The 18,437-nt window shown below is 32.7% G+C and overlaps 1 protein-coding gene across 1 annotated transcript; it reads right to left on the reverse strand.

The window, feature by feature from the left end:
• Positions 1-1,020: 1,020 nt before the first annotated feature.
• On the reverse strand, positions 1,021-16,453 carry LOC113512101 (transmembrane 7 superfamily member 3-like). Its single transcript, XM_026895879.3, has 9 exons — positions 16,274-16,453; positions 15,072-15,401; positions 10,847-11,106; positions 9,434-9,599; positions 7,724-7,891; positions 7,084-7,236; positions 6,196-6,456; positions 5,110-5,266; positions 1,021-4,269 (listed from the first exon to the last, which is right to left on the reverse strand). The coding sequence occupies exons 1-9, from the start codon at positions 16,332-16,334 to the stop codon at positions 4,203-4,205; spliced, it is 1,623 nt and encodes a 540-aa protein (XP_026751680.2). The 5' UTR covers positions 16,335-16,453; the 3' UTR covers positions 1,021-4,202.
• Between the last annotated feature and the right edge of the window lie 1,984 nt (positions 16,454-18,437).

An 18,437-nucleotide genomic window follows, 5' to 3' on the forward strand; every position in this document is an offset into this window, starting at 1 on the left:
CAACATACTTAATATTATTAAAATTTCTATTTCTAATATCACAGTTACATCATATATAAATTGCTCAAGAAAAAAATATACTTGGTATCGTACTATAAACATACTTCAATAAATATCTTTTAATTCCAATTTGTGTAGAACTTTCTGAAATGATCCGCTTGATGTAAAACCCTTAAGATTAAGGTGGTTTTATATCTACTTTAAATTCAGACTCGGAATCTCGTGTGGTTTGTGCTTATAAATATAAAAATCCAATAAAATTATTATATACACAAAAAAAAAAAATTAAGAAATTGCTTCATACTTTCACAATATTCTTCCTTATTTGGAACATTTATGAAATTATGAAATAATGAAAATAACAACATTCAGACTTATGAGTTTATAATCGGGTACCATTCTAGAACAAGAATATAAAAATAGTTTAAATAGTATTTATAAACATCTTAGTTTTAAAATAGATGAAGTCACTACGATGCACATTCGTTATACAAGTCGAACTGCATATCTTTTAATGAAATTTTCAAAACATCCGTAAAAGACATGGAACGCATGTGTTTGCCTTTAAATAGTTACACAATCAGATAATAAATTTATTTTGTGCAGTGTATTCCACTGCCCTGAAATGTTTAATTATAAAGAATAAATAAATAACTTGATAAACCTAATAAATATATATGAACACGCTGTATATCTGGTAGTCCGGTATAATGGAATTCTATCAAAAACACGCAAGTGAAGTCGTTCAGTGGTACCCCCGGCCATCTCTCGAGGTAAACAACAATTGTACAGATTATCAACGCTTATAATTGGTTTAGATTTTGTCTCTCCTACTGTCCCCTTGCTATAGACGACACGAGAGCATCTGTGTTTGACTCTATAACGGTTATGCTATTCAAATTTAAGTACTATTTAAACTATAAAAAAAAAGAATCCAATTAATTCATGTGTGATAAAAAGATTTTCTAGAAGTATACAGTAGTTCTTTAGTATAATTGTCGTTAGAAAAAAAAATAAACATATTCAGCATACATTTTATTTAAGCTAAGCAAACACAGTACTTATTCAAACATCACAATCCTATGCAGTCTTAGTAAAATATTTAGTATAAAAAGGTAATATAATATTTATATTTTCATTACATTATAAAAAAAAAATACAAAATAAAAAAAAGAAAACAAGTGCTAGGCACATCAAGGATTGCACTAATATTTTCACATAATTTACAGATTATTAAACATTTTTTTTTTTTTTATTTTAGGCACAGTTAGCAAATCTATAACCTCACGAAATGTATATTAAGAACAAATAATTCAAAGACTATTTAATTCTATAATACTCGACTTGCAATTTTGCATGCGCAAAATCATCCATAGATCAAACATTATTGTCTATGACTTTCTATTTATTTTATTTCTTTGTTATCATGTCATTTTGTTCAAGTAGATTGCCACGAACTGTACTCACTATATCGAGTTATATTTTAATTAAAAAAAATATATACATATTTATTCATCAAATTTCGAATATCATAGTTAACATTAGAGGTCGTAATTATAATTTTAGGTGTGTTTCCAAGAAAATAAGTAACAAGCGTTATTTAGAAATATCTAATATTAATTCTATGTACATTTTACAGTCTGAACTTATACCGGGGTACACCCTAGAACTATTCAGCAACTAAAAGCACCAGCACAATGATACCCAGTCTTCTATATTTACAGGCTACAATAATCAATATATCGTTATGAAAAAATATGAAAAAAAAAAAAAACTTTTCCCCAATTATACAATACTAGATTTAGAACTTAACCTAAGTTGTCTATTTTTGCCGTTCAAGGTGATTAAAAGAGAATTCTCATATTATATTTATTTATAACAGTACCTAGTTATGAATCACCTTGACGTTAGTATAAAAAAAACTTAGAGAACATTAAAACCTTATTATAATTAAATATAAAAGATATATTATTACAGATATTTAATAACAAGTTATTAATAATAATTCAAGCTAAAGCTTAATACAACCATCGCTTTAATATTTTTCTAAGCTTAAATTTTACATAACTATGCTAATTATGTAAGAGAAATTATATTACTTAATAATTAGTGTCATTTGGATACTTCAAGACTTTTAATGAATATAAATAATAACCAGAGTGAAATTGAATCCATTAGCATCTTTCTAACAGTGCTTTATTAATGATATATATATTTTAAATAAACATATAATATTTAATATGTTAACAAATTACAAAAAAATTGGGTGTTTTATATAGATTGTGCATTCAGTTGCCATATTGACTTTATTAAATTTTAATTGTTAAATTTCATTGGCGAAACACAGCCTTGAATGATGTCAATGGGGTTAATTCTGAAGCGCTATTTCTCTAAATCTGTCGGTAAATTTAAAATTTCAATTTGATATCACAGAGAAATTGTTCTACGTACCAATATGAACTAAATTTCTAATACAATAAAGTTAAAATTATTATATAGTTTATGATGGTACATAAAACAGTAAATTAGCAAAACTATCATAAATATTAGGATAATATAATAGATAGGTTTAGAGAAATGATGCCTCAGAATCGACCCCAATGATTTCAAATTAATACAGTATATAATTTTTCTGTTAAGCCTAAGAGTGTAAATTCTAATAATATAGTTGTATAAAATGGCGTAATAGATGATTACGAGATAGTCTTTCGAAAGAGTGAATCGACTTAGAAGGTGATGTGTTAAAAAAGCTAGTAACACTAAATTACCCTGACACAGGTTATTTTTTTATACTAGATTTAAATTAACTATATGCTTGCATACATTCATGTTTTTATCCCATTAGACTCCAGTGGTAGTATTTATGAAGGAATTGTTAGTAATTGGGATATTAGTTCCCATTGCTAGCTATAGTCCCTGTCAAATTGACCTTCAAGCGACCTTTCCTGGAAGCTATCGAGGTTAATTCTTAGGGAATTAATAATTGGCTTTCACTTGAATTTATTTTTATCTATCATCCTACAATGCCCTGCTATGTACAGCGTAATAGCGTAGGCGGGGTAACCATTTTATTTTCATCCGGTCAGAAGGACCTATGTTCCTTAGGGAATGTCATTTAAATTAACAAATACTACCGTTAGATTTAATTTCTTTTCCTAACACCCTTTAATTAATATCTAGTGATTATTGAAAATAAAAACAACCATGTAATTGAGCTCTCAGTCCATTAAAAAATAGAACTTAAACGTTAAGAAAATTAAAATCTAGTGACCTTGTTAATTAAAGATAGAAGTGTAGAAACTCGACTCTATCAGTAAGTGACCTAGTATTAAGATGTAAAGATGAAATCGTTAGGAAACTTTGAAGGGAATCAAAAAAATCAAAATCATTTATTTGGATCATTTTGTCCTTCTTCCTCCTTCTCCAGCGAAACTAAATATTTTCACCAAAGAACCATAGGTCGAAAGACTATAAAAAACTTTGAATCTCCCTCATTATCACGGCGTTGAGTTATTATCTCTCAAATATTTTTATTGTTTTTGAATTTTCAATTTAACTCTCTGTCTAATATATAATTTAGAGTAGGAGACATTTTTACCCCCTTATTCATAAAAACGTCAAGCCTCATATACCTACTTCAGTTACTCTCTTTCTTTTACTCTAAATTGAAAGAAAATGACAAAATTGTGTAATAGATAAAATAGGTTTGTAGAAGGTTTGTTATTATGAATAAAGTGGTTAGTTTCATGTGTTGGTAGGGATTTCCATTTTATTTTGTATAGACAATATAATTATATAAGGTTGATTGAGAACTATACAAAATCAAAATACATACAAGTAACTACAATAAAACAATGACACGTGTAAAATAGTACTAGTCAACGGCCTACACTAATGAGAAAGAGACACCAATCATGCTATCTCGCTCCTTTTTGCACATACAATAATTTTTATATACGCAAGTAGCATAAAGGCCATTTCACATTGCAAGTAACAAACGTTAACCGTTTTAGGAACGAAAAATTCAGTCAGTCGCTAGTATTACTATGTTTATGTAAACGAACAACCTTTTAACTTGGGAATCGAACCCAGGACTGTTCCTAAAATAGAATATAAAATACTAATTTATTTAGTACATAGTAAAGTTTGGAATGGTATCGATATGTAAGTTCTTACATGAATACACAGTGATATATGGTAGATTAGGACAGTAATGGAGTTCTTTCGGTGTACAACGGTCGATTGCCTTGTGTGCTATTATATCTTTGCCTGGAATAAGAGTAAAAAACCATTATAATGTTTAAATTGTTGATCTCTTGGCTTTGTAGCAGTTGCCATGCCCCCGACACTGGTTTTATTTTATTACTATTATAAGTAATTACAAAATATTGCATGTTTTTTATCCGGTAGAGACACGAACCCATATAATACATATATATAAAATGTTTACAGTAACCGCCACTGCCTAACAGTATACGCTGACGGGGCGTCAGTGAGGGATAATAGGCGAGGATGGAAGCAGGTTAGTTAGCCCATCGTGATAAATTCACTAATCAAGCAATCACGATGGTTTCCAGGGGGAACCACGAGGAGGTTGACCTGATAGAGCATATTGCTAATAATAGGATTGCTAATCCCTATTTTTTTTTATGGGTGAAAATGGAATGGTAACTCCGCCTGCACTAACGGGATACGCTGGCGGAGCACCAGTGAAGGGTGATAGATGAGAATGAAAACAGGCCAGTTAGCTCATCATGATGAATTCATCAGGAACCATGATAGTTTCCAGGGGGAACCATGACGAGGTCGACCTGGTTGGGTATATTGCTAGCAATGGGATTCTCAGTCTCCATTACTAACAATCCCTTTCCCCCCTGCTAATCCCTATTACTAAAAATCCCTTTCCCCCTTAGCAGATGAATTATACGGTGATGAATGAACGATGTATTGATAATAAGTATGTACAGAGAACAAAATCAGAGTACCAGTTGAAATACAAATGGAACAGTGGTATGGCACCTACCGGTGTCCCAGTTCTGTCATTCGTTAATGTTCTTGTCGCCAAGTAGCTGGTTGAATTAAATAAAGTTCAGTTATTTGACAACTTACCGATTATTAATGAGGGTGCTATAACCAAGTGGTTCTGGCATCCTGGGACGAACGCTGCGTGGAGGTGGGGGAAATGGTGGCCTTCCCCTGTTGTGGAATTGTTGGACGAGGAAACCAGTTATCGATAGCGTCACCCAGATTGAAGTAACTAGCGCATCTAGAACGAAAGGACGATTTGTTAATTGATCTGTATCTTTGCTTAAGGACCCATTAACATCCCACTGCTGGGGATGGGCTACAGGTTCTACAAGATATAGCACTATTACAACCTGCGTTGTCAACAATCGTGGTGGGATACCAGTGAATTTAACGATAAGATTGAAGTCAGGTCAGTTGGCCGATCGTAGTGTTTTTTTTTTACAACACAGGAGGCAAACGAGCATGCGGCTCACCTGATGGTAAGTGACTATCGCCGCCCATGACCACCCACAATACCAACGGCACTGCAGGTGATATTGTGTTATGATGAAGGAAGGGGACTTTGTACAAAAGTCAATTGCTTGAGTACCTTTGTCCCATTCGTGTTTCTACCGTGAAGCAGTTGTGTTTGCATTGCTGTGTTTCGGTTTGAAGGGTGGGATTTGGCGTGAATTTACAGGGTACAGAAGAATAACACCTGAGTCCTCAGAAATGGCAACGCATGGAGGGTATCATAAGCGAAACAGTATACTCTGTTATGTCCATGGTACTGCTCATGTCTATAGGCGACGGTTACCACTTTCCATTAGGTGGGCCGCCAGCTTGTTTGCCATTCTAAGTCGTATAAAAAAAAGTAAATTAGTTAGGAATTAATCTCTATGGTTTTTAGGGAGTGCCGCATGGAGATCGACATAGTGTAGAATAGAAAATAGGAATGAGAACTATAACTCCCATTAATAACAATCCCTTCCCCCTATATACGCTAGTCAGACTTGGTACACAATTTTATTTCGAATTTTTCTTACTACCTCTTGCACTAGTGTATTGTTCTTTCTTTCCTCCTTTTGATCTCCATGGTGTTGTTTATTCTATAGACGACGATTATTATTTTCCATCAGATGAACTGTCAGATTACTCACCATTCTATCACAAAAAAAATGTACTTACCTTTCCATTCAAAAGGCGGTGTCAACACGGCAAATTTGAACTCCGGCACTGTAGCCCTCCTTATTGTATTGATAACGATGTATTTCAAAGTGGATCCAAAGCTATAATCCATGGCGTACACAACTGTATACGCGCCGAGCACAGCGCAGCACAGCATATTAGACGCGAAGGCAACGCACACTAACATGAGCGCGACCAAACACATCATGAATATGAACAGCGTCCAGAAATTAAAGTCGTCCATTAATAGTCTTATGCCACCTAGAATGAATCATACTTTTTGTATCAACATTTAAAATGTTAATTCTAATAACAAAATACATATAAACAAATGACGCACACACTACCCGTTGATAATTTTATTTATTTATTTCATTATTTTACACTTTGTTGCACTATTTCTAAAATAATAAATACAGTTAATTTTAATGAGAAATGTTACAAAAGACGGTTTTATCGCTAAGCGACCTCTTTCAGACAACCTTTGGATAGAGTACATTGAGAAAAAGATAAAGGGTCACGCACTATTTAAAAAAAGACAGTAGAACTTAACAGAGGTTTTGAAGCTAGCGAGAGAATGCTCCATTTCACTGTTGGAAGAGAGCTCTTAAGTTGTTAAGTACGTCTATTGGACGAATAATTTTTAATGGGTGATAATGAAATGGTATAGGCCTATGCTATCGATATACGCTGGCGGGGTATCAGTGCGAGATGCGAGGTGAGGATGAAAACAAGTAAATTATCCCATCGTGACGAATTCCATAAGAAATAACCACAATGGTTTCCAGAGGGAACCACGTCAACCTGATAAAATATATCGCTAACAATGAGACTGTTAGACCCCATTACTAATAATACCTTTCACCATTAAAAATAATTTATATTTACCTGGCAGCTTGTAATAAAATATGGCGGCAACCAAAAAGCCAAGGTTGAGCGCTGGCAGCATGACGGATATTACTGGGATACCATAATACCACCAGAACATGTACCAAATTCCACCGAAGAACACGCCAGACAGTAGGGATGCTCCTAGTAATTCTATGGGAAATAATACATTTCAGTTGTATGGGTATAGGAATAATGAGTGTGTTGTAATGAGTGTCTTATAGAAATTTTATTATTTTTCTGTCTTCTTTATTTATTTAAGATTTTTTATAAAAAATCATTTTATTCAGCAGATCATCAACATCCTTTACTAATAAATGTGAAAGTGTGTCACTATGAAATTTATATATATATATATATATATATATATATATATATATATATATATATATATATATATATATAAATGCGATGGAGAAGGATATAGGCTACTTTTATCGGTAATCAAATTAAATCTTATTAAAGGTCGAGGCATAGGCAACAGTATCCCTCTTAAAATTCACCAAAATCTAACTGTAATTGCCAACCCGCCTGCTAAGCCTGGCTACTACTGGCAAAACGCCCTTATGGGGTGGGGGCTTATGTTCAGTAGTGGACAGTTAAAGCCAAATATGAATAATGAATATATTGCCATACTCACCAGATGTATCTAATTCGACTATCAAAGATATCAATATGTGGGTTATGATGACACCGCTCAATAACCCGAACAGAAACATCTCGGTTTTAAAGAAACGATGCCCAAAGTAGCAGATAAAAACACCCACGAAAAGCATTATTGTACACATAAAAGCAGACAGCAAATCATCTGGAAATGTTCAATTATGTAAAATGGGTAAAATACCTTAAATAGATACTTGTCGGTTCTTAAGGTCTAGTTTCAGGCTAGCATCGCATTAGACCGTTCTTCCGTTGCAGACTGTCTACGATAAAACATCAACATTATAAGAATAAATAGATTGATTAGAAGTAACACTGACATACATTTCTATGTAAATACTATATATGTCCCGTGTGGTCCCGGCGTAGAATAGGCCACCCCTTCCTATCCCGTGGGTGTAGCAACATACCTCTTCAAACATCTCTAAATCCTGACTGCTGTTGCCAATCCGCCTGCTAAGCATGGCAACTACTGGCAAAACTCGACAAGGGGAGGCTTATGTTCAGCAGCGGACAGTTAAAGGCTAATTGTAATTGTAAATTGTAAAAATCTTTATTGTACATAACTCAGATTAAATACTGGTAAATGATTTAATATACAATGGCGGACTTATCCCATAAAGGGATCTCTTACAGTCAACCTTTGAAAAGCTGAAAGAAAACTGTAGAATGTATAAGGGTAATAACCGTACAATTAAAGATAAACTAAATAATACCCAGTAAAAAAAATTGAATATATATCAAATATGATAAATGATATGTATAATACGTTTTTTTAAATATCTGTTCCAGAAGATGTCTTGAATGTGACGCTAGCCTTATATTCAGAGGAATGTCTATAGATAGCAAAGTTGGTTCACTGATCACAGTGTTCGACCACAGGTTAAGTTTAAAGAAGTCGCGTAATGGAATGGAAACATGCAACACTCCGGGTTCAATTCTCGGTAGGGCCAATTTAGTCTAAATTAGTCCCATATATATTATAAAGGTGAACTTAGGATATTTTTATGGATTTTGGAAATGGAAACAAGCTGACAGTTCGCTTGATGAAATGTTTGCATCGCGCCTATAGACATGAACTGAACCGTGGACAATCTGTGATGTATATCGCTGTTGCTTTTTACTTTATGTAACTTGCATAAAAAAATAAATGACTGATAAATGGCATGACATATCAGTAATACTATTTTTTCCCATCACATTTGAGGACAGATTTTATACATCTAGGGGCCTAACTATGACTTTTCTAATATGATTACTATGTTTTCCAGCTCCCTTACATCGTTTCTTTACATGTTTGTTTTATTCTTCTGCGATTATTACTACTATAAGAGTGAGGGTAGTACCCTCTGACAAGAGCTTCTTTCTCTAATGTATGTATATTTCTAATTTGTTTTTTTTTTGTAATTTTTGTAATTTGTTAAATAATTGAATGTAATATTTATAAAATGGTAAATTTGTTATTTTTGTAATGTAGTGTATGTTTCTTTATGCGAAAGTGGATGAGGTAGGTACTGGGAGAGACCTAGACTACAGACCTAGACCTAGAGAGACCTAGACTATCAGATAAACTGTCTTCTATAAAAGAGAAGAATCAAGTCTCCGGAAAATATGTGCATCCATGAGACAAATGATGGAAGTTAATTTCATGTATGTAGGTACTGTTGCACAATTTTTTTTAATATATTACCAAATAATTCGCAGTTGTCCTTCAATGGAATACAGGCATATGTATACGTCGGGGCGTATATAGAATAATATTGGTCATTTTTATCATAAGCCACCGCCACATATATAGAACCAGTGCCATGGTAAGCGCTGACCATGCGTCGCATTGTCCACACAGAACTTGGAATCTAAAACAAAAAATTAAAAAAAAACGGAGTAAATTATTAATTGATTAAAAAATACATCTGATAACTCGTTTCGATGGTATTCGAACCTGTTGTCCGAACTGAGTATTTTGGGATTTTAAAATACCTGGTTACGAATTATATTTTCAAACGTAGAAAGTTTTAGCAAATTCAATATTAGTGCTATACTTTGCGCGGTACGAAAGTCATTAAATTTATACAGAAAAAATAAATTAAAATGTATTAAAATTGTAAAGAAATTACTCATTCAACAAAAGAAAATCGTGAGAAAGTATACATTATAATAATTGGATTCACTTCATATTTAAAATTTCCTAAAATGTGAAAGCTGTTTTTCGCACCATGTTATAATATGTAGAATAGAATACAATATGTATGAGATGACAACAGAATGTCAAACAAATTGACGGCGTATATAATGGAAAATTGTCGTGTGATCCCGCCATAGAATGGACCACGCCTCCCTTTCCCGTGAGTGTGGTTAGAGGCGACTAAATGGGCGGCGAAGGATGAGCAGCAGCGTCCCTCTTAAAACATCTCCAAAGTCTAACTGCGGTTGCCAATCCGCCTACCAAGAATGGCAACTCCTGGCTAAACTCCTCAACAGATATCTTATGTTCAGGCTTATGTTCAGCAGTGTACAGTTAAAGGTTGATATGATGATGATGATGATGTATCAAGATAAAACGTATATCAGATTTTAAATTAGACCTTTAAAAAATATAACTGTGAAAACTGCATCTAATTTGGCACAGTAGTTTTTGCGTGATACCGGCACAAACATAAAGAAAGATCGGTAGGCAAAACTTCTAAAAAATATTGTTTTGGTCTTATTAGGATACCTCATATCAATTGTTCTTAAATATCTCCACGTACAGACATCGTTTAGTTACAATTTTATTATATTAGTAAGATATAGCAACGTGAACTGTCATCATCATCATTTCAGCCATTATCCGTCCACTGTTGGACATAGGCTGTCCCCATAGACTACCATAAGGAACGGTCCTGAGTCACCTGCATCCATTGACTCCCTGCAATGCATTTGAGGTCATCACTCCATCTAGTGGAGAGGTCGTCCTACATTGCGTTTGCTCGTACGGGGTCGCCACTCAAGAAACTTTTCTCCCCGTCCAGCCGTCCGTATGTGACCAGCCCATTGCCACTTCAGCTTGCTTATTACTGTGGTAACTGTGCTATACAAAGAATGATATTGAGTATCAACGAACCTCTTCGGCTTTCTCTCGAATTTTCTCCAGCGACATCATGTCCTTAATGCCTTCGAAGTAGACATCGGCATCAAAATTTCTCTCAGGCAAGTACATTCTATAAAACTTCACTGTAACAGCGCTCGCAGAAAGACAATTGGGGTCTTGGTAACTTTTGGCGGGAGATACCTCAATGTTAATGTAAACTTTGTTAAAATTTGTGAATGTGAATGGAGCTATTGGCACTGATAACTCCATATTGCAACCTCCAGGTATGGGATCTGTAATATAATTATATCGCCATAGTCGTAGAATACTGAAGGATTTGACAAATATTAAATATATATATCCGTCAATATTCTACGACTATGACGATATTTTTAACAATCTTTTTAACCGACTCCAAAAAGAGGTTCTCAATTCGTATTCGTATTTATTTTTATGTTTCTTACCTTATAACTCCGTCAGTATTTTTTTTAATGGATGATAATGGAATGGCAACCCTACAAGCGCTAATGGTTTACACTGGCGGGGCACCAGTGAGGAATGAAAAGGTGGTTTTTTTTTAATGGGTGAAAATGGAATGGTAAACCCGCTTGTGCTATCGGTATACACCGACGGTCCTGAACCGCCCTGGATGCAGGTGGTTCAGGACCGTTGCTGGAGGTCGTCACACTATCTAGTGGGAGGTCGTTCTACACTGCATTAACCCGTACGCGGGTCGCCACTCAAGAAACCTTCTAAATACATATAACTATTATACAGCTCGTATTGAATACAAATAACGTTATTACGTGATGTATGAAACGGCGATATTATTTTTAATCCTCCATGCGTAACATCTCTATTTGGGGTTTCCCCGATTATTATTATAGGTTTACTACTTTTGAAAACAGCTATAATGATAAGAAGAAACTTTAGATTAGAATATAACACCAATATAATAGGAAAATTTCGAAAAAATGATACTACATAATCCGCGTGATAGTAATAGGCTAACGTCCCACAACTATACCATGAGATATATTTCATAGATCTAGAAATGTTTTCTTTTTCTGTATACAGTCGTGCTGTGGGATAATAATGGATTATTATGGCATAACATTTATATTTAAGTAAATATTATGTATTTGTTATGTATATGTGTATGTATATATATATATATATATATATATATATATATATATATATATATATATATATATATATATATATATATATATATATATATTTATATGTGTAAGTATTTATTTATTTATGTATCAATGTTATATTATTATTCATGTACTTTTATTATTTACATATGTAGGTATATAGAGCTGTTTTATTGTATTATATATTCAATTTTTTATTGGGTATTATTTAGTTTATCTTGAATTGTACGGTTATTGTCCTTATACATTCTACAGTTTTCTTTCAGCTTCATAAGGTTGATTGTAAGAGATCCCTTTATGGGATAAGTTCGCCATTGTATATTAAATCATTTATCAGTATTCAATGTGAATTATGTACAATAAAGATTTTACAATACAATATTTATATAAAATCTTCTATATAAATATATAGTTATTATGTATAACTGTGGCACACGCATGAAGAAAAAAAAATTGTTACTAATTTTATGCATTCTGATTTTTTTTTGTACATGTATCTTTTTTTATCTTTTTTCACTTTGCATTTGTGTCTGTTGCTGTTTGTGTGCTGTAAGTAATGCAAATAAATTATTTATCTATTTATCTATTAACTGTTTTGGCAAACGTTTTGCCCTCTACTACTACCTATAGGTTGCATTTTTCTTATCGGGCTATTCAAGTTAGAGGAAACGATACTCATAAAAATTGAACAATTTCAGATTCCATTTTTATTGGGTAAAAATTATGTTATCTCTCAAGTTATAACAAACAATACTTGTTTGAATTGAGTTTTAGATATTAGCGTGAACAAACAAAGTGATAAGGGATATTTAAATATTGAGAAGATACACAAATGAATCAATTAGTTAATTTTATTTGCTTAGAACAGTTCAATGAGAGCGATACTGCATACTTCTAGTTAGGTATAAAATAAAATTATCATGTTTACAATAGGGTACGTAAATACATTATGGTTTCAGTGGTTTTGGTGAGTCATTTAATATTTTTATATACCAATGTATTATTTTATAATATATACAAACCCTATAGCACACTACTGCAGCGGTCAGCAACTAAGGCATTAATAGACGAACGTGCAAATGTGGGCCGAGGCCTAGCCGAGGCACACATACGTGAGTCCATCAATGCATAGTTGTGGCCAAGACTTATATAGTACTTTTCTCAAACAATGCGCGGAAATCAAAAACACAATTTTACTTTTTAAGTTCAATGACGAATAACTAACAATAATAATTTTTCACGTGCCATAATGTTCCTTTGCTTTTTTTTTTCAATAAACAGCTTTCTATTTGCAAGCCAATTCGAAATTTAAATAAAACCTTTTATTAGTTACCTCCTTGGTAGCCATGTTTCGAAGTAAAAGGTCATTCCATTTTTAAATTACAGGACAGATATGAGTTCACATATTATCTGGCCGCAAAACACGACAGATATGAATTTTCATACAACTTTTGCCGGCCGCTGCCCGCATGTATCTGGCCAGTACGGCAATTTTAATTTATTTCGAAGAAGATTGTCAAAATAATGCTCACATTTCCAAGAATGTTTGAGAAATAGATATTTTCTCCTTTCGAATTCTTAATGACTGGAATATATACGCCTATAGGTATCACTCGATGGTTATAACGGTATCTAGACAAGCGGCAGAAAAAAAAAGACCTGGTGACACAGCAGCCGACTGTAATATTACACCACCCTCTCAAAACTCAAACTTATTTAAACTACGTGCATGATATTTGGCACAGTCATCAAAGGCCCGTAGCTTGTCTAGAATCTGTAATATTATAAATGTTGCTCAAATAGTTGTTGATGTATTAACGTTTAAAAACCGACATTATTATGACTGACTCTTTGACCGACTTATAGATCCAAAACCTAAACCACTTCCAGATGACCTAGAAACGTCAAGATTATTATTAAACTTTACAAAGATATTAAGCTTGCATTGCTTATACAAGATATAAATTAAGCTTATACAACAAGAAAAACCTGAATACTGAAAATTATTGATAATACGAGTAGGTATCACAACAGAGAAATAACGAAGTATGAAAGTAGGTGAATGTAAATATATTTTTTTTTTTCTTATATGGTGTTTTACAGTAGAAAAATAAAGTATTTTTACAAATAACAATGATATAACGATGAATATTAATAATTTGCCGTGTGGTTCCGGCATAGAATGGGTCATCTTTTTCTTTTCTGTGGGTATCGTAAGAGGCGACAAAGGAAAAAATAATCGTCGAGGGATGGGCAGCAGCGTCCTTATTAAAACATAACTAACTGTGTTTGCCAATACGCCTGCTAAGCATGGCAACTACTGGCAAAACCCCCCTTTATGGTGGAGATTTATGTTCAGCAGTGAACAGCTCACATAATAATAATGACATGATTACTAATAATTTCTATGCAAAAAGTAATGATGTCTGTGAAATGAGAGCAACCTTCAAATGAGAATAGCGTCGTTTTGATTCTGTCAAAAAAAAATTGAAATCTATATGGCTGCTAAGTTTTGTGTAGAAAATCTTACTAACATTATTAACTGTTATTATTCTTAGCTATTCTAATAAGGAAGTACTACATTTATGAATCACTGTTCATCCCAAAGGTTAACTGATAGAGAACACTACCAGCATTAAATCCATATTTCCTTCAATCAATAAAGTTTTTAAATAAATAAGCATTCATGTTTCTGCCGTGAAGCAGTTGTGTTTGCACGGCTATGTTTAAGTTTGAAGGGTGGGATATGACAGTGAATTTACAGGGTGCAGAGGAATAACACCTGAGTCCTCAGGAATGACAACGCATGGGGGGTATAATGGGCGAAACAGTATACTCTGTTATATCCATGGTACTGCTCATGTCTATAGCCGACAGTTACCACTTTCCATCAGATGGGCCGTCAGCTTGTTTGCAATTCTAAGTTACATAAAAAAAAATTATGACCTTGTAATTTCACAGATTTTTTTCACTCTTCAACCCAATATAGCTTAATATCAATATTGCTCATATTAAATAATAGTCCCCATGCAAACAAATTTTATACAGTCTCCTTCTAGTAATTATTAAAAATTACATATAAAAAAACTTACCTTGATCCTTGTACCCGTGCACAGCTATGTATAAGTTAATATCAAGAAAATTTTCATTTTTTATATAAAATGTATCAATGTTGGGTTTAACAGAACTATAGAAGCCAATATTATTTCCTTTCTCCATTGAATCCATCACACAACTGTTGTTACATACTGTCACATTATATTCATGACTGTGTACTTGAAACACTATAAATGAGACATTAGAATTTATATTTTCAAAGTTGACTTGGATTGTAGATGATCTTTTGATTTGTAGAAAATCTCCATACAATTGTTTGTCGGCCCATGTTATTGGTCTGTCAAGAGATATTGTAATATTTGTCACTGAAAATAAAAACTATTATATAATTCTGAACACTATATAAATATATATATAAATACATCCAGTTCAGATTGAAATCCAGCCAGTCCTCTTTAGGAAAACTTGCAGTTATTTTCTGGTGAATTTGTTTTGATGTGCCAAATAACCTGACTCCATCCCATGCTGTAGTCTCTTGGGAAAGCCTCGGCAAGGAGCTCATTCCACAACCTGAGTGTTCGTGGGAGGAAACACCTCTGAAACCGCACAGTACGCGACCATTGAGGCTGTAGGACATAAGGATGAACTCCCTGTCGATGGTGAGCCATACGATGGTAGAAAGTGGCTGTGGGCAACATATTGAACAATTCCTCTGAGCACAATCCTTTGAGAGGATTGAGAGGATGAAACAAGTCAGCTGACCCATTGGGATGAATTCTATATATATTAACCATTTTGATTTTCGGGGAGAACCATGTAGAGGTCTACCTGATAGGGTATACTGCTTGTTGCTAATTCGAAGTACTAACAATCTTTTCTCTCTCCGGTTACAGTGGGTAAAGACTGTTCTAACTTCTTGTCACCGAATTTACAAACTTTCGTATAAGGTAAATAAAATTAGGCCGGGTCCAGATTAGTCGACCCGATAATAATATTAGGTTAACAAACAAGGAATTTTCCTTACGAAATACGTAAATTTATTGTTTTGTCCACTGGTACATAACATTCAATTACCTACTTAAATCCTGGTATCGAAGAATACTATAAGTAATGTAACATAAACAAGTTTTATAACACAAATAATATGTAATATTGATACTGGTCAAAGTTTCATTTCGGTATATACAAAACCGCCCCTAATTTTATTCAAAGACCAAAAAAATACTAAAGTACTTACTTTGTGTGTTCACTACACTAAACACAAACGGTAGGATTAAAATAATTTTAATAGAAAGCATTTTAAAAGATCTCTATTTTCATTTATTTTTTAATTGTATAATTTCTGAATATGATGACGATACGACCGACTATAATAAAATACCTAATGAAATAAATAGGTAATTGTTATTGTATTGTAAAGCGCTATCAGCTGTTCATTTGACACTGATTGACATTGACAGTTCGCTGGTGACAGTAATACGTATTCACAATGTATTCATACATTCTGATTCAAGCAGCATACATTGGTTCTTAGCTAAGAACAAGGAATATCACGAAATCTTTGGAACACGAAGTAAGAAAGTTGAATTTATTCTTGTTCTTAATTTTTTATAAAAATTTTGTATATATATATATATATATATATATATATATATATATATATATATATATATATATATATATATTGCTATCTAAATAACATGTCACCTGGATTAATTTTGAAATTCAATGTAGTTTTTTCTAGGTTTGACGTTATTTAATCGTGATATAAATAAATACCTAATAAGATTTGGAAAAAATTAATAATTAATGTTAAATTTTTACCTAATATTTCTTAATTAAGTACCCTTTTTGTTTGGATTAATAACTATTTCTTATTATTTAAAATATCAGTTTTAAATATAGTTATCAAACTATTGCTATAATACGAATGACTATATTTAATATAATACGAATTAATATACTTCACACTGACTGTATATTATTCAATTAATTCAATAAAGTAGGAATATATAAGGGTAGAACAAAATAATTACCAAAGACTAAATTCATAAAAACTAAAACATTCCACAAGTATATATTTTAACTATTACACTAGGTTGACACTCGTTCTAATTGCAAATTTAACTCAGAAGAAAGATGCTAAACAGTATATATTATAAATTAGGGGACTAGGTATCCATTTATTTTATGAATCTACTCTTAATTGTAGCAATGTTAGTTTTTATTCAAATCATAGACATGTTTTTTGTGATGAATTTAACAAGTATTATATTTATTTACTATCATGATAAAAAAAATGATAAAATTTTATCATTATTATTGTACATAGTAAGTACATATTTATGATTCACGAGAATATTATCGCAAGCAAAGTACCTACGATCGATTCCAACGTCGACCGCTAGAGCGCATTCACGTCAAATTCTACAAACATGGCGACACGATCAATGAAGTTGTAATGTAGTTGTGATGTGAAGTCTTGTGTAAAAATAAAAATGTTCGGATTCAGTGTTGTTTCTGTGTAACATTGTCCATTAATGGACCATGGGGAAGAGCCAGGAGTTTTTAGATGCTGCCCGCAAAGGCGACGAGCGGACAGTTGAGAAAATAATAGGACAAATAACTAAAAGGAGTGGCCAATGGACAACAAGGTGGGTCTTTCGTGTTTTCCAGTTTAGATAAGTAAATGCTATGGAATTTAATGTTCTGGCATCACAACAAAGTCTATATTTTGTATGCTTTCATTCAAGTTTACTTCCAATTCTCTCTGCCACCGGTTTTATCTTTTTATCAACAATAACGTTTTGTTATGTTGTTCTCTAAAAGATTTCGATGTTTACATGCTTATCACAGATTTAGTGACTTATGCAATGATTAGACTTACAATATAGTTTGCGCAGGTACATTTTGTTTAGATGTAGCTGTAAATAAGAAGCCGGTGGTAGATTAGTTAATGATTATTAAAGAAATCTGTGACAAGGTCAGACTCCATTCTGGTACTAAGTTTATTTAATGTCTTTAGTCTAGCTAGCTAGTAAGTAGTTAGATGCTAGAACTGTGCTACTTTCAGAAGATACCTAGTAGATCTATGCTTCAAATTGTTTTCTTAGAAATTTGTTGTAATGCCATAGATACTTTTTTAACTTTGAAATGAAATGGATGTAGTTTTTATTAATTATATGATGTTTGTGTGTTGTACCAGTAGCATTCGTTTGTTTAATATATAATAGAGATATATCTTTGTATTAATGAGTACATCTATGCTCTAACTGAACATTATTTAAATATTTTTCCTTATACATGTTTTAAATAAACAATACCTAAATATGACATTACATGCTTATATAAAATATATTATATTATTTTGTTATTGATGAGTAGGACAGTGAATAAAAAAA

This window comes from Galleria mellonella, unplaced genomic scaffold (assembly GCF_026898425.1).
Source record: "Galleria mellonella isolate WM207_F2 unplaced genomic scaffold, CSIRO_AGI_GalMel_v1 utg184, whole genome shotgun sequence".
NCBI lineage: Eukaryota > Metazoa > Arthropoda > Insecta > Lepidoptera > Pyralidae > Galleria > Galleria mellonella.